General features: G+C 38.5%; 1 protein-coding gene across 1 annotated transcript in view; it reads right to left on the reverse strand.

Annotated features, from left to right (window-relative positions):
- The window catches only part of Pappa (pappalysin 1), a 188,462-nt gene that overhangs the window by 130,161 nt on the left and 33,227 nt on the right, over positions 1-25,074 (reverse strand). The window contains 2 exon segments of the mRNA XM_032902919.1: positions 11,057-11,555; positions 19,330-19,451. Coding sequence (XP_032758810.1) covers positions 11,057-11,555; positions 19,330-19,451 — 621 coding nt within the window.

A 25,074-nucleotide genomic window follows, 5' to 3' on the forward strand; every position in this document is an offset into this window, starting at 1 on the left:
TAACCTTTCAAAGTGTCCCACTGTAGATGGGTCCCAAGCCTATGGATGGGAACCAAGCCTAGAAAAGTCATTGCAAGTCACACAGCTAGTTGATGGCAGAGTCCAGTGTAGCAGAAAACAAAGTCAAAAACTAGAAAAAAAAGTAGCTTTTCTATACATTAATTCCCTGGCATTTTTTCCCCTGGGTTCCATGGCATTTTTGATAAACAAGTTTCTACATAAGTTACCAACTTTTTTCTTGGGGCAAAAGAAAAAAAAATACAAAAACCTGTCTCCCAGTCTGACAGCCGGAATGCAAAAGCAGACATCAGGATGGAAATGGAATGGCACTGCTTTGCATGAGGCCTGGGGAGGTAGTGTCTGGCTTGTATTAGAGCCCATGAGTGAATGATTAATCCTGGGTAGCAAACAAAGCCAGAGCCCTGTAACATTAGAGGCATTAGTGCTATGGAAGATTAACCCTACTGCCCCCCAGGGGACCCTTTCAGAATATTGGACTACACTTTGGGAATCAGTGGGTGATGAAAACTGGTGGTCTCACAGGTCCAGTTTGTTTAATAGCAACACACATACATGCATGTGTACAAACATGCTAACAGAGAGACACAGAGAGATGGAGAAAGAGGAGAGAGAGACAAAGAGACAGGCAGAGATAGAGGCAACACACACACATGCAGAGAGAGAGAGAGAGAGAGAGAGAGAGAGAGAGAGAGAGAGAGAGAGAGAGAGAGAGAGGAGAGAATACATGTGTACATCATATATGTGCCTTCATTTCATTTCATTTTCTACAGGAGAGAATTGTAATAGGCCAACGTGATCTGAAGCTGGTGCTTGCTTCTGATCCATGGATCAGCAGCTGGAAGTCATGTTTGAACACTTCTTCTAATCTCAACCTAAGTATGTCTTTAAAGCTACACTTATTCTTACTCAATGGTGTCAGTAGCATGGGCATATTTCCAAACCCATACTTCAGGTTCTTCCTTCTGAATGGTTATGAAGTTCTATTTCCTCAACCCCAGCTACCTCACTCTTTTCTACCTCAGCTCAGTAGAACAAAGCCACCGTCTGTTAGTTTGTCCGTAGGTTATTATTTCCTTTAGTACTATTTGTACTTGCTTCTGATCCTGTTTCTACCAACTGTGCAAATATGATGAGATGTTGTAGGACCACATGTAATCAGTACTTTACAGTTCTCCAAGTCCCATTCCCAATAGCTCCTACTTTTCTGGATAAAGTTTAGAACCTTCAGCAAAGTATTCTGGGGCCAGATGATCTGCTCACTTTCAAATTCTTTGGTATTTCTGCTCAACTATCCTTTCTCAGTTTCACCCTTGATCATCATAAGGAGGCAATCTCCCCTCTATTCTCTGGGTAAACCATATGGACCTTTGCTGACAATGCAGTCCATCACAGGGGCTTCTCACTGACTCTTAGAGCCAAGTGAACAAATCTTAGTCAGTGGGATTCCCTTAACAGAGCATTCCCTCTGTTGTATAATCCTTTGTTTATCGGTCCAGTTTTCACATTAATGACACTAAGCTACCAGAAGGCTAGTTTTCAGAGAGCATGATAGACAGTGGTAATTAAGCAACTGTTGAATTAATAAAAGATTGATTTACACAAGTGACCCAATTGACTCACTTTAGGAAAATGAAAACTGAGGTTCTGGGAAGTCTTTTGATCTTTAGTGTCCTCTTCATTCTATGAATTTCATTTAATGCAATGTGATATACTAAAGACAACCTTACTTATGGATCTTGGATCTCTTTTTGGTGTGCCACAGAAGATAGATTCTCATTTACTTATCTTTTTTTTTTTTTTTAATATCTGGCCTTGTACGTTCAGGACAGAGGAAAAGGAGTAAATACTACCTACCCCATACCACTGATGAAACATATATCTACAGTACACTACTGTTGTCTGAGATAGCATTTAAAGCATTGAAAGAAGTGTTGGCACTCGGATCTGATTTACACCTAATCTAGAATCCAGATTTGAGGTCCATTGCTTTATTTATTCTTACAGAGTTGGATTAGAATACCTAAGAATAATGGTACTTATTCTAGAATTAGAGAAAGAGCTCTTACTCATCATAGGGACCTTGCTGGGCAACACCTCTGAGCACTGGTAAAATCCTGCTTGGTAAATGTGGGAGAGTGCTAGACCAAATCCTGCATGTCAGCAGTGGGTTACTGGAAACCTTGTTGTTCTCACATTTTCGGTGCTTCCTTTATCCTCCTCCTCTTCATTTACTTAAATGTTGAAAGCATGTTTATCCTCACTCAGTTTTTTTCTTATTCTGTTGCTTTTGGAATCAAGACTACCTATTTTTATCCAGTTTCTCCATTCATCAAGATACTGTTTTGTACTTTATCAGCCATCACAGCAACGCTTACAGTCTGTGGTTTTGCCAGGTACAGCTCTTGGGAGTCAGAGCCAGACAAATAGATAGACACTGCAGTTAGAACTCTATTAATTCTAGAAACTTGAATTAAAGGCTATCTCTCTAAGCCTCCAAATAATTCTTCATCTGAAAATCAGATGTGCTAGCACCTAGACTTTATCAGTAGACTTATAAAAAGTACTAGGTTTTCTGTGAGGTGCTTATTACATGGTGGCAGTAATGTCAGCATTGATACCATGAAATGCTGCTGTTGATACTACTACACATGAGAGTGGTTATCACACTGACTAAATTTAGGTTCTACTGAAGGCGGCAAGCAGATTGGCTCTAGTTACCTATTTTATCTTCAGAACATGGCCTGGTTCCCAGCACAGAGAGTGCAATAAAGAACTTTTTGATAAATATATCAATCCATAAAGAATGACTCACAGTAACCACTTCGTGAATACTCATTCCCTCTTGACTCCCTATTTTACCTTGCTCCTAACTCTACTGAAAGAAGTGAGGGAAGGTTGACATTAGAATCACTGTTTAATAAAGGGAATGATGGAGATCGGAAGAGATGAAAGATGAATGCTATCTTAAAGATATTAATGTAGATTTCTCAGAACGAGAAATGAGAATATCCAGGAAACATTTGAAAAGATGTTAAACCAAGAATAAGATATGTCATTGAGAAGGTGTTAAGTAGACCAAGAGGGCAAAGAAAAACCCCTTTCAATGTATCGAAGAGTAAGACAGACAGCATGGAATTGCAAGGCCGGTTAAATTCAGAGAATAGCTTGTATCATGAAGCCGGGAAGCAGAGAAAGTGTGTGTGCTAGGCTTTCTCCTTTTCCCTTCCCATTCCATCTATGCCCCCAGAATACGATGCAGCCCATATTCACAGTCAGTCTTCCCCTTCGATTAATTACACTCAGATGCATGTTTTGCTAATGTTTTAGATATTTCATAATCCAATCAATTTACAATCAGGATCAACTAATGGGAAATATAAGTTTCCATCTCAACAAAAAGAGGACGCATGTTTCAAACATCAAATCCTCACAATTCACCCATCACAGAAGAGACTTTCTTTGCTTAAGACATCCCAGGTTGCAGTGTACCAGAGTACACTATTTATGTTATATGTATACCAACTACTGATGGGACAAAGTAATGGATTGAAATGGAGGAAAGAGTTAATGAGGTGCACAATGATTTCCATTCTCAGAATGCTATATGTGGTATCCATTAAAATGGAAAAGGTCTATAGTTTCTGTGCCAGCAATTCTATTTACCAATATTGACCCTAAACAAATGGTTACATATTTGTGCTTACATGGAAATTTGTACAAGAACACCCACTGCAGCAGATTCCTTAAAGAAAGAACATCAAAAATACAGGTCCTACCATTTACTTTCATATATGTAATAAAAAAAAAAAGAAGAGGCAACATAAACTCCAATCTTTATGGCCTCTGACTAAGTAACCTGGGAAACATTTGTTTTGTGGTGATAAGAGAATAGTTTAAGTAAAGATCAAAGTGATTTCAATTGTAGGAAAATGGGTAGGACTTGAAGAATCACGTTCAGTCAAGTAAGTCAAATTCAGGATGTACTACAGCTCCACTTCTAAAACACAGATAGATAGACAGACAGACATGGAAGACAAAGGAGAGCTACCTGAGGGACAGAAGAAATGAAAGTATGGAGCATTAATGGAAAAGAGAGCAATGGATAGAAAAGAACGGACGAATCGTGAATGCCTTTTTTTCAAATGTCGAAACTATGCTTAAATTTATGCACTGCTGACTTGTTATGGAGAGTGATGTAGATATGATAAGGGTTGGGAAAGCAAGAGTGGGGTAATGGGATGAATATGAGCAAAGTATAATAATACAGAAACACGGAACTGTCATAAGGAACTCATTTTTTGCATAATAATTGAAAACTTCATAATAAAGAAATAGATGTATGAACTAGACAGATGAGCCACAATGCCGTTATTTCTACTTGAAGGTTCTACTCTGCTGTGTGGTTGAGCGTATACTCCTATGAGTTTCCCTGCCTGTCTTCATTAATTTGTCCATTCACTCGTTTCTTTACTCATTCTCACTTGTTTTCATCATTCTTGCTGGACATAGCTTGTTTTCCACCCATGAGCCATGGCAAATTTCAGTGAGCAAAAGTTTCCATCTATTTCAGACCTGTGTAAATGTCACTCTAGTAAGCCATCCTCTCCTTTCAAACCAGGCTAGCATCACTCCTTGGATTTAACATGATCCTACTGTGCTCCTTTTAACATGGCACTTTTCATGTATGACTGTGTCCATTCCCATTTGTGTCCTCTTTAAACTGGGGAGATGGAGTCACAGATTGATCAAAGCTATGTCTAGTCTAAACACAGTACATGACACAGAACAGACGATAAGTGAAATGTGTTACTGAAAATGATTATGCTGAATTTTGGCTACTTAGTGGATGAATGAATGGCAAATGAATAAATACAAAAACCAAGTGGATAATTACATAATAGAAAGACCTTCAAATGGGGCTTAGAAAAAAAGTGATGACTCAGCTGAAAAGCCCTAGAAACAGCAGGCAGTAGCCACCTGTGCCTTCAGCTGACCCTGAATTAAGCTAAATGTTGCCTTAAGTTGGCAACACATGTCTGCTTTACCTTGGCATATGAGTACTTGTTTCTTACTGTCTTTTCAACTGTATTTTAAGAATAAATCAAAGCAAGAAGATTTTTTTTGTCTCTGCTCATTATTGCATGCTTAGCAACCAGAAAGTACCTGGATTCAAGTGAAAACCATCATAGTGTTGGATGAGAAAAGAAACTGACACGTGAACTGATGGTTTCACATGGGTGAACATAGTTTCTGAGCATTAGGACTCTAAAGGAAGTGTTTGGGATCTGATATGTAGATTCTGGAGTGAGAGCTACAAGAACATATACCTACACCTTGAAAACACAATTCCATTACTCCAAACTTACACTGAGAATGTCAGGGAGGTGAGGTAAAACTGGCAGGTATAAATTTGGGAGCACAACAGTCTGAATATGAGAGAATTGGTAAGTGCATACAACTGGGTAAACAATTAAGCAAGTTGGGAAATAAAAATGTGTAAGAATGTTATTGTTTTTGCACTTGAAGAGAATAAAAGGAGAGCACTGCTAACAAAAAGAATGAAAATTAATAGTCAATACAGCCACCTACTTAACAAGCTTCAGATCTTATAGCTGTGTAAATTCTATGGTCTCCCTCCCTATGTGGAGTTTCAGGTCATTATCTACAGCCTGGGAATAAGGGAATTGTTATGACTATTAAGGTCATCGATGCTATCTATGTGTAGCCTTTAGTAAGTGTTTGACATGCACTTAGGCACATCCTGTAAGCTTTAGGGTCTTTGATTCTCTTTGAATTTTATGTTCCTCCCTTTCCTCTACTCCAGATCCAATTTAAAAGAAAAAAAATGCAATACAGAATTTGAAAAATTTATATTTCAGTTCTAAATTTAGATCTCATTTTTTCAGTTGTTGGAATCAGTCTTCCATTAGAGCATCATTTACAGAGGTAACACTATTTCCCATGTAGCTGAGAACTTGGAAAAGTTATTACCACCCCATCTTCATTTCCAAACACAGAGCAGAGCACCAAATAGGTAGCCAATGAAGATTTGTTGAATGGATTGTGAGATGGGTGAAATAGACAGATACAAAGATGAATGAGTGAGCAGCTATTTGCTCTTTCTGGTTTGATTTAACACCACTTTATGCACATATGTACATATGTATGTATCTATCATCTCTCTATCTATATACCTATCTATGTATCAATTTATCTGTGTATGTATGTATGTATATACCTATCTATGTAACTATCAGTTTATCTGTGAACATATGTATCTATCGGTCTATGTGTTGTGTATTTATGTATCTATGTATCTCTCTATCTATATATCTATCTATATATGTATCTATGTATGTACATATCTATGTATCTATGTCTCTATCAATCTATATATTATATATGTATATAGTACATATGTATATATTTATGAGTCTATGTATCTATCTATATATCTATGTATGTATCTATCAGTTATATACACTTTTCATTTTTGGAGAAGCTAAGGACTTTGTCAAAGTCAAGGAATCACACAAAAAAAAATTTGTTCTTTTTACTCCATTCAGGGTCATAGAGAACCAGCTGTGTAATGTGTATTCTCTGATCACAGCCGCAGGCCACTGGACCTAATTGTTGGCTGGCGGCTTCTGCCTTGTAACCCCATATTCTATACATTGTACTTAGAAAGTGGACACTCAGTGCACTTCCCAAGCTCCTAAACTGTGTCTTCTGACGTGAGAGTGTGTTGTAGAGTGGCTGGGCAAGACAGTTTAGAATTCGATCTCAATTTGAATCTGGCTATGCATTTCCTAGCCATTCAAAGATGCTTCCATCATTTTGAGGTTTGGTTTTCTTACTTGCTTCTTAAGTGAGAAAAAGACACTTAAGCCAAAGCAAATAAATAAATAAATAAGTAAATAAATAAATAAATAAATAAATAAACGATTGCCATTGGTCACAGATAACCGACTCCAGTAAAGTTTTGTGAGCCAGTTAGAGTCTCATGAAGACTAACTATGCTACGTGATTCCTGTTGAATGTTTTTAGTGTAAAAAAAAAGGTATAAAACTCATTTTTCACCTAAGGTATCTTTTCCACACACAAAATCTTAATGTGCTGGCCCTTCATTTTGTATTGTATAGGGATGAAAACTGAGGCCCAAAAGGTTACAAAATGTGTCTCGGTGTCATGTGTTGAGTTAGTTATTAGCAAAGTTGGTTCTGGCCCTTTAATTCTGCTAGTGTTAGTTCTCATACAATGTAGGTTTTCTTGGTTTTTGTTTTTTTCCCAAGAAGATGGAACCATTCCACATTTCTTTCTCGTCCTGGCCAAAAGTAATCCGTCTACCAGAAACTTCCATGGAGTAAGCACAGAAGGCTCTCTCCATCAATGTCACACCTTATGAAACTATCTCTAGCGCAGATAACATAAAGGGTAAATATTTTTGTTGAGAGAAAAAAATGGAGACTAAGGTCAAAGGGAATCATGTAATGGGTTGAGTCAGAAGAAAAAGGAACACCCCTCTTCTTTTCTCCCAAACAGTCTTTATATAGAACTTGTATAAAAGCCAATTTTCTTGATACAAAAAAAAAAACCTTAAAAGCAGCAAACTCTCCTTCTCTCTCCCTCTCTAACTCTTACTTTCTCTCTCACACATAATTGTGTGGGGTTTGATACTCAAATTACTGAGAGATAACAGAGGAGTTGAAATAGTGGATGGACTCGCGTGATGAATTTTCCTTTCATTTGTCAGTGATTCTGAATACATTCAATTGAGAAAGCCCAGTCCAAACCATTATCAGTCTCCAAGAACTTTTTGGTGACTCTCCAGAAAGGCAAACAGGCAGTGTTGGAAAGATGGCTCAATGGTTAAGAGCGCTCACTGGCCTTTCAGAGGACCCAAGTTTTGTTCTCTGTACCCTCGTGGTAGCGCTCATCTTTCCGTAATTTCTGTTTCTGAGAGAGCCAATGCTTTCCTCCATCCTCTTGTGGTACATATATGTTCACGTGGAGAAAGATACTCATAAAATAAAAATAAATACATTTTTTTTTAAAAAAAGGCAAACAGGAAGGTTAATCAGTACCTTAGTTTGGCACTTAACACATACTAGGGACTGAACAAAGTCTTTTGCTTCAAGTGCCAAAACCTAAAACCAAAATCCTACCAAATGGCATACTGTTGCATGGGTCTAATTGTGAGGTTTTTGGATGTGAGGTGGCATAGGAACTACTGTTTCTATCACAGAGGCCTGGGGATGGCCTCTGCTCAGCCCACAGGTTGAGTTCTTTTATCGAACAGGTCTGTCTGAGTGATTCTTGGCATCCCCAGTTCCCTGTATAGAAGGCTATATAGACGGTCCTCCACTCTTACTTGTAAATTGGAAGAGTAGCTTTAAGAGTGAATAAAAACTTGGCAATTCTCGGGCCAGAGGGCTCACCAAGAGCAGTAGCTCTTAAATTGTAACCAGCAAGAGAATCGCCTGGAAAGGCCATGCGCATGGGATTTCTGATTCAATAGGCTGACCAGAGACGGAGGGAGGCTGATGCAGCTCTACAGCCCCATGCCAGGAGACTGCCTAAGAGTAGTAGGTGTGAAATTTTATCACATATTACAATTACATCCAGAGATGTTTACAGTCCTGATCATTAGAGCTCACTCTTACTATTAAATCAACAAGGAGGCAGGTGGGGGAGACTAAAGGTGAGAAGTCAGCCATTTAAAAGGATCTTAGGTTTTGAAAGGAGCAACCTAACTCAGGGGCTATAACTTAAGAGCACTATCACTCTCACAGAACTGAGGCATTTATGGATCAGAGAGACTAAGTGAGTCAACCATGGCCACAGAGTGAGTTGAAGATGCAGCAGAGAATAGAATTCAGGATGGCTTTTCTTCAGTTTCATTTCCACCATTCTGCACTTATCAACTCATGTCAGTTCTCACAGGCTCATAAATCAAGGCAAAAAATCAAAGCCATGTTTAAACTGAGGTTTTTAAGGCATCTATTACTTCTTTCCTCCTGTTATTTTGTAAAGAAGTCTTAAGTGGCTACAAATTTACAGAACTTCACCAGTCCGGACAAGTGAGGGATGGGTGAGACAGGGTTGTGGAATATTTTCACGGAAAGACAATGTACTTAAGTTTTAAGTACATTCTCAAACACAAACCAAGTGTTCTCTCTAAGTTCTTAAACAGATGTTCTTTATCTCTCACTCAATGAATGGGTGAGGTTTTGCCTGAGATGTGCCCATTAATTGCTGACATTTAAAAGGAAGTGCTGGTAAAGTGTTTGAAAGTGATCCTGTCTCTTAAAAAGATTAAAAATTTCCTTCCAGAATTTGGTTTCCATTAATGATGGGCCTAGTAAATATTTTTGAGTACACAGAGTGGAGATCGTGTCTCATGTCATCTAAGAACTGAAGAGAGAGCCTCACAAACTTATAGAAGTCATGCAACTCAATAGTTTATCAAACAGAGGAGAAATGAGCACTCGAAGACAGTGACCAATTACCTAATATTAGGAAGGAGGTGGACTAAGGCTAAATATGAAGCATCTGTCCCTTGAGCTTCTTTCCATTATTCACAATGTTCCAACCTGCATTTCGTGCACATAGGAAGTTTTATGTAAGGTTTGTTGATTGACTGCACAGAGTCTTCACTCAAATTAGGCAGTTAAGCCTCCACCATTTTTTACTTAAGACCAAAATAGAAGTTAGAGCAACCCTTTTGATGGAACATAAGTTGGACCAACTGACTTGGGGTTGCATTCCAATCTCTTCACTGTTCTCCAAACAAGTGACCTCATGTCTGAATGCCTCTTTTCCCCTTCTTTGCAAATTGATAATGACTGTAGGGTTGTGGTTGTAGAGTGCATGAAATGAATGAGTGACACTGCCTTTATTATAGCCTTCTGTCTGGTAGACAGGATGCTATGGTTTGGATCTTAAATGTCACTGGAGAATTCGTGGATCAAAGCTTCAGTTCCCATTGAAGCCAAGTGCAGAGGTGGCAGCCTTTGGGAGGAGATTGGATCATAAAGGCTTTGTTATCATCAGAAGATTAATTTATTTGTGGATTCATAAACTTACTAATCTCTAGAGAATGGACCTATGATAAAATGGAGCTCTCTCGCTGCTTTCAGGACTGTATAAATCAAGCATCTGTGCCCTACTCTATGTTCCATATAATGATGTACTGTCCTGGCTCTAATAATGTTGAGTAGGAAAATGTCCAAGTGACAATTTTTTTTTGCCACAAGAACAGAAAACTGATAAGCACACACAGAAAGATACAACACTAATGACCTCACTACAGGAATTCTTCTTTTCTAAAAGACACATATCATGAGGATGTAAAGAAAGTGGCAGAAAAGTGCTTAACATATAAATGTTAAAGGCAAGCATGGTGAATATCCACCCTATTACCCACAAAAGCATCAGTGGATCCCTACACTGTAAGGTCTTTAATGATCAAAGAGGTTAAGAACTCATTTCTACCTCAGGAAATACAGGAAGCAGAAAAATTGTGACTAGAGGTATTCAATGTCTAGGAATATTTTCACAAGGTTGCCTAGTCGTGTGTGCAAGTCCCCCTGAAGCTGCTGCTACATTACCATTTTCATACAGTGGAGAAACAATCAGAATGCACAAATCTGCTTCAAGCTTACATAAACAGGAATCATTATCAAAGTTCTGTTCTTTCAGAAAAGTTATTTTCATTAGTAATAAAGGACTTATCATTGTTAATCCCAACCACTCTTCCTTGTTTGCTATTGAAAAGACCAAGGTTTAGAGAGATAAATGAATATCACAAGAGAATGTCCTCACCTCTGACCCCTCTGACCCCATCCTTGACCCTTCCCATTATAGCAATTCTACCTTATTAGCATGAATCCTACACTCAGCACTGGAATACAATCTATAGAATTAAGCCTGATGGAGATGAACTTTCTCCTTTTAGGCCAGGACCTTCTGACTTTCCCCACACTTTCCACATCCCATCCATTTTATCAGCTCCTGAGAGGGAGAATGCACTTACATATCCATGAATCTTCTGTTGAGGTGGAGTAATGAGCCTACGTCATCCAGCAGAGGTGGGTCTCGGAGCACTTTGTATTGCAGGGGTTTACACTGCAGACAGAGTGGGCTGTCTACAGTGGAGGTCAACATGGCTGCATCAATTTCCAGGTGTTCATCCAGAGTATAGATTTGGATGCCATATACCTCCTCACTCACATCCCGGAGTCTGATGGTAAGTGGGATATCACAGAAGACATTTTGAGGACCCAAAGAGATATTCTTTCCACTAACAGTCAAGAGTTTGATGTCATTGACAGCTCCACTGGAATCCCAGTCACTGGAGACGAAGGTTACCCAGATGGTCAGAGACTCAGGGACCAAGGGGTAGCGGAATTCCAGCTCGAGGTAGCAGCCTTGTGGCTCAGGGCAGGCTGGAGGGACTGTGTGCGGGTTGACAGCTGAATTTGGACTCCAGGTACGGACACTGGATTTACAGGGCTGTTCAACATCTGGGTGACCTATAGAGAAAAGAGGTGAAAATGAGTTCTTGCTACATTCTTGTTTTCATAGTTTCCCACAAACCCAGAGAAAGATATGTCTGATGAGAACTTAGAGATGAAAGAGTATATCTTGGTGTCATGGAAATCTGCTATATGTAAAGTAACCAGCTCATCCCTAACCCTGCAAAAGAGATCTCAGATGAGTCACCCAACATTTGAAGTGAAGTGTCTACCTCCTAAAAAAATAGTCAAACTTTCCTTCTTAAGTTTCCATTGAGAGACTTTGATGTTCTATATAGAAAGAATAAAAGAGATATTCTTCTGAACGCCTTTTATGTCCCATGAATTTGTTTAATTCATGAATAGATTCATTTTCTAAATGACGTAATTAAGGTTCAGAAACATAGAATTAATTAAACAAAAGTTTATACAATGAAGTCCCTGCTATATGCAGGAATCATTAACATTAGAGTCCCAATAGTATCATTGACACTGGTACAACTTGCTTAGACTTAACAGAAACACTAGAAAATAACTAGCAGAAGAGGGGAGCAAAGATGGGATACATGTTTTAGACAGAGATCCTGGGAGGAGAATAAACTGTGAATGACAGAGCTACAAAGTCAAATTTGGGACCATTTTATCTGTACTCCTCCATCTCCCTACATGAGATCATTCCACACCACTGAACTTCTCTGAGTTATGTCCACTTTCACTCAAGGACAGGGGAGTGAGAAAAGAAAAAATTGATGTTGCTACTTTTCCTCAGGAAAAAAATGATGCTTCATCTTTACTGATAACAGTCTGAAGCAATTTCTAAATTCTTTACTGATGAGGTCACATACAGAGAACCCTTTTTGTTGCTGCTGAGAAAATTAATCACAACTTAAGAAAGTCCAGTGACAGACAGAGATCATTGGTGAGGACAAGATAGGATAATTTCAAGTTGTATTAGTAATCATGTCATTTGTTCCTTCAGTATTACTGGATAGTAATGTCTGTTTAGGGAATAAGTATGTTGGATACTTTTAAGTAAAGAGGAAGAAAAATAACCTTAGTCTTACAATACTTTGTTTTAATGTTACAATGCAACAATACTCATCATAACATAGGCATAAAAAAATACAGTTGTGTGTGTGTGTGTGTGTGTGTGTGTGTGTGTGTGTGTGTGTGTGTGTGTGTGTGTGTGGCTGTTATTACAGTGGAGGTTGTTAACACCCTCTACATTCTTACCCTTTCTCATAGAGGGAGAATCAACATGCTACAAACTGTGTCAAATAGAAGAAAATTAGAGAACAAATGGAGGCACGGAAAATACACATTTTCATAAATAACACAGCAGACCGAGAAGATAAAATCACAATTACAAGATTTCTTGATTACATTCATCCTCTACTAATAGAAAATGCTTTCTCAAAGTAACTCTTGGTTAAAGGAAAAAGCAGAATGATTCTTCAACTAACTGAAGTCTTCCTATCTACTTTGCAGTCCACTCTCAACTTTGGCTTGTGAGGACACAGGGATCTCTTATTAATCTAGTATTTATTATCAAAAACAACAGTTTACATGATATTAAGAACATCCTCTAATTACTAATTAACTATAAAGATCATATTCAAAATCTTATAAGACTGAATATTTCTGTCCCTATTTCACAGTTCTATTTTACTCAATGCTGAGAACCTTTGATCAGTACAGTATCTGGTCTGTATAGATTACCCACAGTATAGAATATATTTGATCAGTATTTGCTCAACAACTAACAATTATCTCTTGCGAATATGGTATTTATAAAAAGAAGACGGCAATTTAGAGCCTGCTGTCCAGTGGTTGGTGCCAGGTGAACATTCCACCCTTTTCATGTGCTTTCCCTGGAATTGGCAAGGGATAAAGTGATCGTTCTCCCATCCTTGGAGAAAATGACTATCAGTTGGGGAAGCCACAGGAGAACAAAGATGACAAATCTGTTTGATTTATCATTCCTTTCTGTTTTCTTGTTAGTCAGCAGAGGGACTGAATGCTTTCCAAAGGATAAGGTAAGTCTGATTATTATGCTCAAATAGACACATAGGAGTAACAATTTTAGCAAGGCCTCTACTTGTATGGTCATTACAGACAGATTCTTAAATATAAAAAGAACCATAACTTTCACAAAACCTATTTGTAATACTACCACGTTTCTTACACTTACTGGACGTTTCGTGTAGGCAATGCACCAATCATATTACATGCCTCAGCTCTCTGTATTCGGAGAGCAAGTAAACTCATTTTAAGGAAGAGCAAACAAAGCGTCAGATAGCTGAGCAAAGCTCTTCTAGTTAGTAGAAGACATGGATACTGTCGATCTAAACAATGTGTTAGGCTTTAAAGCAATTAGAGCTGAGCTAAAATCCTGACTATTCCGCTTAGGCTATGATATCGACTCCAATGCTCCCTACTTCATAAGATGGTTTTAAAATGCAAATGAAATGGGGTCTTTAATACATGCTCACAATTATATTAGTTACATCGTGAGAAGAAATGAGGGTCTAGGAAAGAAAGTCTTTCGGGGAGGAAGCATTTCATGTATAGACAATGGGTGAGAAAGAAGGCAAGTTAAGAAGACTTACAGTTTCAAAAAAAAAAAGTAGTAAAGGCTGCTAGCGGGTTAAACAAAACATCAGGAAGTGTTCTGTATGACCCATTAAAGGACCTGAACTTTACACTTAGATAGATGAAGAGCTCATGGTAAATTTTAAACAAAAGAGGGACAAAACACTTGTCTTTTTAAAGAAAACACTGTTTAGAGAAATAGATACTATCTATTCATCAATCATTTATCTTTTTCTATTCATCCTTCCATCTGTCCATCCATCCATTATCCCATCCACCCATTTACCTGTCCCTCTGTCCCGATACTCTTTTTCTTTCCATCTATCTATCCACCCACCCATCATCAATATGTGTATCTCTATATTAAAATAATAATTTCAGAGTCCTGAGTACATGCTCTGTATTAGTCTAGTTCCTGGGGAGAAAGTTTTCAATAGTGCTCTCTGTGTTTATAGATCTTCTGTTCCGGTCATGTCAGAAGGGACAACGTTATGCTAATGTAGAGCACACATCTATGGTTTGGTCAAAGAGCTCATCAGAGACCATGAGTTAAATTCCTTAATGAGGGTCAGAAATGAACACATTTGTGAAGTTGATTAGATATATGGTTGTAAGACCCAGAGAGGTCCGAGAAAAAGAAACAGAGTGAGAGAAAAGAAGGAGGGAAGGAGATGAGGAAGTGATGAAGAATACAAGAATAGAAAAAAACAGGGGAGAAGTGAAAAAAAGGTACAAAGTCCTGTTAGTTTGTTATCATTACATATCCTTTCACATATATGATGACTACGCAAAAATAGCTTATTTTTATATAAGCGGTCCATCAGGAAGAAGGTCACAGACATGTACAGACATATATTCATACACACTTCTGCTGTTCCAAGTGTAAATTTATGAAAATCTATATAGAGATCCATTATATATCTAAGTGAATGTTCACTGTAGCTGTTGATATGAACACAGACACGATGATGCCAAAGTTCTTTTTGAAGATAGGAGCTTCAGCACACCTGAAACATTTTATGGAGAATAATGGAGCAAGCATTCATACATACAGGAAAGAAGGAAACCACGTGGCACCACATGGCAATGTCTCACGCAAAACCCAACACTTGCATACGTGATGCTACGTGGGATTTCCATTAGTCAAACTCAGCCATCTTGTTTCTGGCTTATAAATGTAGCATGGTAAATACTTTTAAAAATACATACCTGTGAAAAATAGATTTTTCTCTAAACATTCGATTGTAACAGTTTTCTGTGTACAGAAGTGTTTCTTTTTTTTTTTTTCTTTTTTTTCGGAGCTGGGGACCGAACCCAGGGCCTTGAGCTTGCTAGACAAGCGCTCTACCACTGAGCTAAATCCCCAACCCCTGAAGTGTTTCTTTTGTTTGTTATTTTTTCCAACTGTGGAGTAAAGTTAATTGAATGTAGTGGACAGCCAACAGATATTTAAAAATGAAACTCTTAGGTCATATTAATATGGAGTTAAGAAAGGGCCTTATAGCTAAGTTGTTCATTCTGTAAGTAAGACACCATCTTAGGAGAACTTGAAGAACTTCAAAGGTACAGAGTAGTTGGCAGTGACAGGGTGAGGAACACCACTTTTAATTCTGCCCTGTACTTTCTTTCCTCAACCTTACAGATATGTCTGGCCTTGCTCATGACTTTGGGAGTTTTCTGTTAGTTTAGGAAGTCCCAAAATTTAAACACACAAAGATAAATAGGTTGGAAATGAGTTGTGAAATAAAGTTTAGAGTTTGGCCCATGGAAAAGTTTATTTCTTCAAGAATAGTAAAGGAGTCTGAGCCAAATGGATCACAGCATGTGTAATAAGATGCCCTAAGAATGGAGCGGTGCCTTTTCCTGGCAAGAACATAGTAAGTGCATACAGGAGGCTGTAGGTAGTCCTTAGCGGGTGGAATCAGCTCAGACATTCAGGGGCCCCCACACTTGCACTAGATTATCAACTGCACACTACCCTTTAAGAGAGTCAGAACAAGCCAGGAGCAGACTTCACTGACTAGCACATTTGGTTTGAATGAAAGTGTGTAGTGACATCTGGAAATTATGTTACTCAAACAAGTGGCAGAGTGACCGAGATGATTTTAGCCAAGGGGAATACTTACCGATTCTACCTCCCACATATCTCGCAACTCTGATTTTTCTCCCTTATCACTGCCTCAGCCATTATCCTGGCATTAACTCAGACAGCATCTTTGATTGCCTGAATTCTAGTAACAAGCAAAAGCTGCTCCCTTCCCTTCAGGACCTTTATCCTTGAAGGTATTCAGCATAGAGCATTTACAGTAGTCTTTAGAACTCGCACGTCTTACCATTCCACATACTCTAAGTGGGCATGTAAACACTTCTTGACAGTAAGTCCTAAGCAAACTTACTTTAAAAGAATTTGGCTATATACATATAATGGAGTTACATATTAAAGGCCAAAGCACAATTGCATACTGATGATAGGAATATGCTTGTCTGATTGTACATAAAGTTGTAAATCTTGACAATATTTACTATTACAAGATGTAGAGTATCTTCAATGGCTTTGCAGAGTTGATTGATATTTTAATCTTATAATTAGCATTGCCGAGAATACTGCACTGCACAAAATATTATGTTGAACTGGCAGAAGTATGTTTAGGGCCATTTCAAAAATTGCTGGAAATTCTGTTTTAAGTCAGAGCCAAGGCTCATTTAATTTTTTACAAATGAAATTTAAATCAACGATGCCAACATCATAAAAAATAAATTTTATAACAAAATACAACCCTGATTATCAACTTAATGCATGCCGAGACATGATAATAGGGAAATATTAAAGTCTTTGCTTTCTTTAATTACATTGCTAATTTTATATATAAGCAAAACCATTTTGAGTGAATAATTAAAACATTGCAGTCCATAATATCCAATAGTCTTCAATCTGAGGTGTTTTAAGGAAATATCCATCAGCATTAATGGTGCAAGGGCATGAACTGTATAAAGTATAGCTGTGTTCAGTGAGGCTGCCCAATACAACTCGGGATTGTGTTGCCTGAAGAGATTTGGATTCATTAAATGTTTTTGAATTAAGTTTTGTGGCTGACAAGCTCTAAAATCTTTTATTTTGTAAAATATTATGCCACCATACATAAGGTTCAATCTACAATTTATGACAGGATGACCTTCTCTGATGTAAGCTAATGGCATCTTCTCCTTGTTTGCAGTGGTAATTCACCCACCTTATGTGGGCACTAGCTACCTCACCTGTCCAGGACCTGTCTCCCTCACCGTGCTGTTCAGGCTGTGAATCCATATAAATGCACACAGCCTTATGAGGAGCTTTTGTTTTAGGTGGACTATATTTACTCATAGACATGCAGTAGTATGTCTATGAATGGGAGCACTGTAAAGCTACAATATATATAGTATGTACTCCATTATCTGTCAGAGGGCTGACAACATTTCGTGCTCCATAGGCCTGGAAAGCCTCATTGTGTTTTCAGAAGAGAATGGAAAAGAAGCAGTAAACGATGCCATAGTAACATTATGAATAATTTTGACTTTGAGGACACTCTAGACCACAACCTTGGAAACTTCCCCTCTTTAAATATTAAAATTATTTCAGTGCTCCAAAGTGTTTGGGGACATCGGGAAACATAATTCTGGTAGTCCTGGATGAAACTTCCTTTCTACTAGGTCTTTAGCCCTCTACTTTGATCAGTGTGGTCACTGCCCATCTGCTTATCTCACTCCTGCTGGAGAGCCATCATGCTCTTGCCTATATACCTAAGACTGTGCCCACACATACTCCCCATGGCAGATACAGAGGGAGACAGGTATACTCTATACCAGTATGCAAAACGTTCTCCACTGTCAGCGAAGTATAGTTTCTACTGAGTGGGTTCTATTTGGGTAGGGAAAGTGTGTCTGTAGCTTTCTAAAGGAGTGAGGCATGCCACAGTGAAGAAGATCATTGAGGAGTTTCCTTTATGAAGGTCTGGAGCACAATGCCCACATGTATCCCTTCCAAGCCTATCAGTTTATAAGACTGAATTAAGGGCTTCTCCCAGGCATTCCTCTCTCTTGCTTAATATTGCAGATAAATTATTTAGAATTCCCACGTCCAAATCTCATTTTTATTTTAAGCTATTTTAGAAAATAAGGCACAGGACTGTCATTTTTTCAACTTCACTTCCCTTTCTGATCCTTTTCCTTTGCTTTACTCTATCTTTGGCTTTTCCTTTTCAACTCTCTTTCTAAAAATATAGAGGGCAGAGAAAGAGTTCTCACTGATGCTCTGCAAGGTGGTGGGTCTACTTTCTCTGTTAACCTGATGTCGTGTTGTCTTACCTAATGACTATGGATAATGTTATCTGACCTGTCCTGGACCTTTGTGGCACTCTGTTGGGACAAAGTCAATGTGCAAATGTCCCAAGGCAGGGGAAGGGAAATGTTATATGTAAAGGAAGTCATGGTTCTCTGCCAGTCTGGCTGCAAGGGCTAATTGACAAAGTGCAACATTCAAGACACGGCAGAAGTTGTTGTCTTTGCTTCTGTACGACATGGGAGTCTTTTTTTCTATACTAAATGATGATGCTATGCATAAACTCAGTCATTGACTTCTTGGGACTCCTGAGAATTCCATCTATCTGTGGCAGGATCTGATAATAGGTGAAGATTAGAATAGTGGCCAGAGACAAAAAGGGCACATGGGAAAATTAAAGAGTTGTGACACATACAAGAATGAGTCATGTGGCCTTTGTCATAACTAAGGAAGAATCAAAGATGGTTGATGATTTAAAGTCCCCCGATACATGTGTTAACTCCAATGTTACCTGTCTGTACCCACAGGGGACTAGAGTCTCTAAGTTGTACGAACATTTCCATACATCATGTATGAACTTTATTTAATATTTTGGTGATTTGATTTCACGAGATGTAACAGGAGAATAGTATACATAAAATAGTACATATGCTAAAATATACTTGTTAAATTAATGAGTGCATTAATAGCGTTAAAGATTGTTAAAAAAGGGGTTGGGATTTAGCTCAGTGGTAGAGCGCTTGCCTAGGAAGGCATAAGGCCCTGGGGGTTCGATCCCCACTCGAAAAAAAAAAAAAAAAGAAAAAAAAAAAAAAAAGATTGTTAAAAGAATAACATTAAAGTTGTTTTCTGTATACCACATGTGTCAAAAAGCATCTGACTTACCTTCTGCTTCCCGAGGACTCCAGTGTCCCGATGGTCCACAGGGCATGGGGGAGGAAGCATTGAAAGCATATTGCACCAGGATTCTCCCTTCTAGGCAAAGGTCACATGCTGATCCCAATTCTCTAGGAGGCCAAGGAAAGAGAGGAAACACACTGACTTAGAACAATTGACTGAGCAGATGATGGGACTGTGGCAATAGCATTAGGGCAGAGGACACATTCTGTCTTTATTGCCTTTTCTTCATGCACAAGCCATGACTAGGAAAATGACTCTAATAATCTCTTCTATTGCACAGGAATTTTGTTTGTTTTTGTTTTTGCTTTTTTTTATTGGCACCTGTTCTGATGTTCCATGCAGTCCTCTGCTATCAAGTAGCACAGAACCAACTGGCCAGAAAAACCCAATACCTACAATAATTTTAATTGTACATGACATAAAAAGCTTCACTGAGAATCTTTTGTGTGATCAGAAGAGCATATTTGCCTCATTTGTCCTCAGGAATGACTTCTTTAAGAATATTTTCCAGGTAGCCACCACGTTCAAGGACTCAGTCTGCATCATAGGCACTAAACATGAAGAAGGTGTGGTTCCTTCGTCAGAAAATGAGTGGGCTGGATGAGATGATGCCTAAGAAATCTTCCAGCCATGACATTCTGGGGATGAGTGACTCACTCACAATTTAATAGTCAAAAACACTTTCTTTACTATGCCATCTAACTCATTTTAACAGCTTTCCAGGGGGTGAGCCAATCTCTCAATGGGACCAGTCCCAAAAATGGAATATTATGGTGGCTTCCCCAATGCTCTAGTATATCTGGATTCAATCTCCCTTTGGCTACAACTGTGTCTGAGTTCCTACTGGTTTTCCAACTTTGGCATCTGTAGGAGGCAGTTGTGGAGAAGCTAGAGGAATGACTCTTCCATATTCTCAGGGACCAAAATATCTGCAGATCTGAGTGGCATCTGCTGAGAATCTTGGCAATAGAATTTCTAAATGATATTAAGGGCTCAACCGACCAAGTGTTTCTCAAAATACAACAGCCCCAGGGATTCCTCTTCAATCACTCCTAGAGGAATCTGTGTGATTTGGTGACCTGAGAGGACAGAATGACACATCCAGATTTCAAGTTGTAGGATTTACCATAACAAGGAAACTGTGATTTTAGGGTTATGGTCTAAGGACATATACATGTGACCTTTATAGTGTGCTAGCTATCCCAGGCAGAGGGCAGAGAATCATTAAAAACCCCATTCTCAGTAGGTTGTGTTCCTGCTTAAACATTTTGAGTGTTTCCAACCTCTAATGAATCTAACTGTCCTCATTATGCTAGCCTTGTCTCTTTCTACCACATTGGGTCATAATACCCCTCATTTGCTGCTTTTGCCTGACTGATGTTTCTCATTCTGCTAGGTTCACCTTAATTATATTTTCATGTATTAATATGTTTATGTATAAATGTGTTTCTTTCATAAATTGTGGGGCACCTGAAAACAAGATTCATAACCTAGGCCTTTTTTCTGTCTTAGTGGTTAGCACACAACACAAGTGTTCTCTAGTATGTGCAGTTGAACGGATGGATGAATAAATGGAGTTAGTGAGTGAATATTAGTCATATAGACACATATAATAGTCATGGCTAAATTAAGCTAAATCTTCAAACAGCAAAGTGTGTGCCCTCTCACCCCAGTAGATGAAAATGTGAAAACACACATCAAGCAAGCACATTTTCACTTGGTGGAAGAATAAAACATTAAACATTCCATGGTTAATCTAAATAGAATAGTCAGCAATTATTCTATAATATCTAAAATTATGCAATTTTATAGAAAACACATTTACTATAAAATTATGCAGAATAGTCTTAGTCACATTTAACCTATATATTGTTATCTTGGTGATATTCGGGTAGGCTTCAGTAACAGAACAAAATTGTCAGTAATTTGTGAATTGATTTGGGAAGATATGGTATCTTATTTATACAAATATGCTTACAGTAAAGGGAACAAGGAAAGTAGAGAAGAAGGGAGAAAGAGAACTGGGGGAATTTTTCAGCATCTTAATGAGGACAGAGGTCCCTTACAATGTCAGCTTCCATGCACAGCAGCTCTGACTCACAGGACTGATAATAAAAAGTGACATCATGAATGCTCGGGGATGCATTCAAGAACTGGGCTGACCTACACAGCTACTGACTTTCTCTCTTTCCCGTAGGCATGCCTTGTACTTCACGGATCTCATAACAAGAGTGGTTCTCAAGCAGTACTGTGACAAGGGAACCACCATTGAGCTGGCGGAAAATGTGATGGGTGGTATCATGTACATCCAGGGAATGCTGGCATCCAATACATGCATGGCATGCTGGTGCCCATGACTCACTCTGGCATTTATTTGACTTTCATGGACACCTGCACACACACACACACACACACACACACACACACACACACACACACACACAATCATATACCTGGAGAATGTTCATGTTGGGGGAGTTCATCTTTCTGACACAGTTTATCTGAGTCCAAGCTCAAAGCTTTAGATATATGCTATTGAAGGAGAAGCCTAGCAGCGACAAGTGGCTATTTAAATTTAAACTAATTAATATAAAACAATTTTTTTAAATTCTGAACCTTGGTTAAATCAGTCATAATTTTAAGTACTTCATGGTCACTATTTGGTGTATGTGGCTACTGTGTTAGAGAATGGCTGCTATCTTTGTGAAAGTGAAAGAGAAACATTCCCATGAACAAATAAAGTCCTGAACTGTGCTTCAAAAAGCCATCCTAGACAAAAAGGAGTTAGCTTCTCTTCTTTCCACCTAGACTGGTACTAGTATGTCTCAATATTGTAGAAAAAATAATTCCTCATTATTATATGTGTTAGGAGACATGGAGAACAAATTCTGCCCGAGAAAGGCCAAGCGTCTTTGACTTAAAGATCAGAAAACTGAAGCTAAATGGGCAGAGAGATTGAAGCATCTGCAAAGAATTTAGACCATGGTCCCATAGTTCCTAGTCCACTATGCTTTCCAGTATAGGATAGCCAATTGTTCCAATACTAAAACCAGCTAGTCAACACATTTGCAAGACCAAGGGTGGCCTTGAATTATTTATTCAGTTGCCCCTGTGTGAGGACACAGGCTGTGGGGGAATCGGAATATGTTTTCTTAAGGGAAACCCTTGTATTCTCCTAGACCACAGATGTGAGAACAGCAGGAGGACATGAACATGGCCAGGGGCGCGATGCTGGCATTGATGGATGGTGTGGAAAATACCCAAGGTTTTGCAAGGGAAGGGGATTTTCAAGTAACCAAACAGTTCTGGAAAATCTCACACAAGGTAGAAGCTAACATTCCTTGAGTATAGAATGTGTGCTTGGTATATTGTAGATGTCATTTGTTGAATTCTCCATATGGCACAGACAATGTGCGCAAGTTAGCACCTTTTTATGGAGGAGGACTCATAGAATTAGAAAAGTCAGATGTCTTGCCTAAAGTCTCATCTACTGGGAGCGATGAAGCTAAGGGAGGTGGTGGCAGAGTGTGCATGTGACCAGACATCAAAGCTTATGTGCCTCATACTAAATCAATTTGCACTGCTATAAACTCCCTGCGTATGGGAGCAAGATGCACAAAGGATGAAGTACCATTCCTTCATGGCAATTTATTAATAATTGTGGACGAACTTCCTTTAGATTGTGGTCTGCATAGCTGCTAGCCTTAATTACATGTTTCAAAAATGTCAGTTTGAATTTAGCATGTGATAACTCCATTATTAATATTACCCTGAACAGAATAGCTATTGTATATGCCTCAAGTCCTTACTGACTATAGGTTATTAAAAACATATTGATTAAAGCCAAGTACTGTGTAATAGAGACATATCTCATAACACAACAATTAACCCTCGAAGAGGTTTCCAACAATCAGATGGATTTTATTTAATGGACAATAACTGCTTTATGAAATATAAATTGAATACACACACAGGAAGCTTCATTTACAAAACTTCCACTTTTAGGTAGAATCAAGGCCAAAGCATGACCAAAAGTCTGAAACTTCTCATCACTTCGGAGAAAATAAATAAATCTACAGGCTGCTGCTAAGCTTGCTCCAAAGTGTCACGTGAGCATTCCCAAACCCAGCTCCAAGCTCTGCAAGGGCAACTGGGGCCAGGAAGAGGGAGTTCCTACAGAGAGCCCGGGGAGTTCACTTCCTTCCTACCAGAGCAAACTCTGCCCTGGATGCAAAAGGAAGGTTCTAGATTCAGAGATTGATAATCTGTAGACATTTAGAGGCCCATTTTGATGTAGTATCACTGTATAATGTGTTTTTAACTTTTGAAACTTACTTTTAACACACAGATCTTAATTTTGGGTATTTTGAAGTATTAAACAATGTTTATACCGAGGTTTATAATAATTGAAGAAGAATAATGAAGGAACCTATCATCTTTCATACCTATCATTTTCTGTCTGTATGATGAAAGCATTTACAATCTACTGTTTTATCCATTTTAAAATATACAAAGCAGTATTGTTCATTATAATGTCAGCTGTGGGCAATAGAGCACGAAAGTTTCTTTCTGCAATCTAATTGGAATTATACTCTTTGACCAACATCTTCACTTCTCACGTTCACCTAGATTCGCCCTCCTCCACTGAACATCATTCTCTCCCACTCAAGGATTCAACCTTATAACATTCCACATATAAGGGTGATCAGGTATATTTGTCTTTCTGAGATAAGCATATTTCGATAAACATAATTACCTCCAGACTCGATTCTGTGTGTTAAGTGACAGGTTTCTCTGCAGCCTTTTAAAAGTTGACTAATATTTCACAGTACACATAGGCTTGTTTAAAAAAACCTCTTCACCTGATGGATGATATTCAGGTTGTTTCTGTTTCTTAGATATGCGAGTGATGCTATACAGAGCGTGTGGGTCAGGGTGCCCCTTCAACTAACTAATTCTGATCTCTTCCATTTTTTGTGTGCCTTGTGCCTGTGTCTGCACATGAGTATAGATGTGTGCTATACCCAAGTGAACACCTGTACTGAGGGCTGGAGACTGATGTCAGAAACCGTCCTCCATTGCTCTTCCATTTATTCATCAAGCTGGGTTTCTCAGTCAAACCAAGATTTACTGCTTTGGCTACTCTTGCTAGCCAGTTTGCTCCGGAATCCCCTGTTTCCCACACTCATAGGCCAGGTTCTCCACGGATTTACTGTGGTTTGGGGATCTGATCAGGTCCATGTGCTTCAATGTAAATGTTTAACCACTGAACTACCTCTCCAGTCTCTAACTTAATTTCTTTTGAATATGTATGCATCAATGAAAGATCTGGATCATACAGTCCCAGGTTAGTTATGCACATTAGTTTCCACTGATTAAATTTACATTCCCAAACAGTGCACAAGATTCCCCTTCCTCAAAAGCCTTGCCATTTTTTTAACTGTCTCTTTTTGGGAATAGCCATTTTAAGAATGTGAGGTGAATCATTTCAGTTATAAGTTGTAGTTTCCCAGCTAACTAGTGAGAGTGAACATTTAAACATGTGCCTGTTAGCTATTTACCTCTAAAAAAAAAATCTCGGGTAAGATCTTGGGCTTATTTTTCCTTACAAAAATACACATATGCACAACTCATAAAGGAGAACTTTTTGCCACCTTTTGTGAGCAAAGTTAATACCTTCTTCACACTCTAGTATGGAACAACTCATTCAAGGCACAAAGGATTCATAGA

The sequence above is a fragment of the Rattus rattus genome, chromosome 1 (genome assembly GCF_011064425.1).
Source record: "Rattus rattus isolate New Zealand chromosome 1, Rrattus_CSIRO_v1, whole genome shotgun sequence".
Lineage (NCBI taxonomy): Eukaryota > Metazoa > Chordata > Mammalia > Rodentia > Muridae > Rattus > Rattus rattus.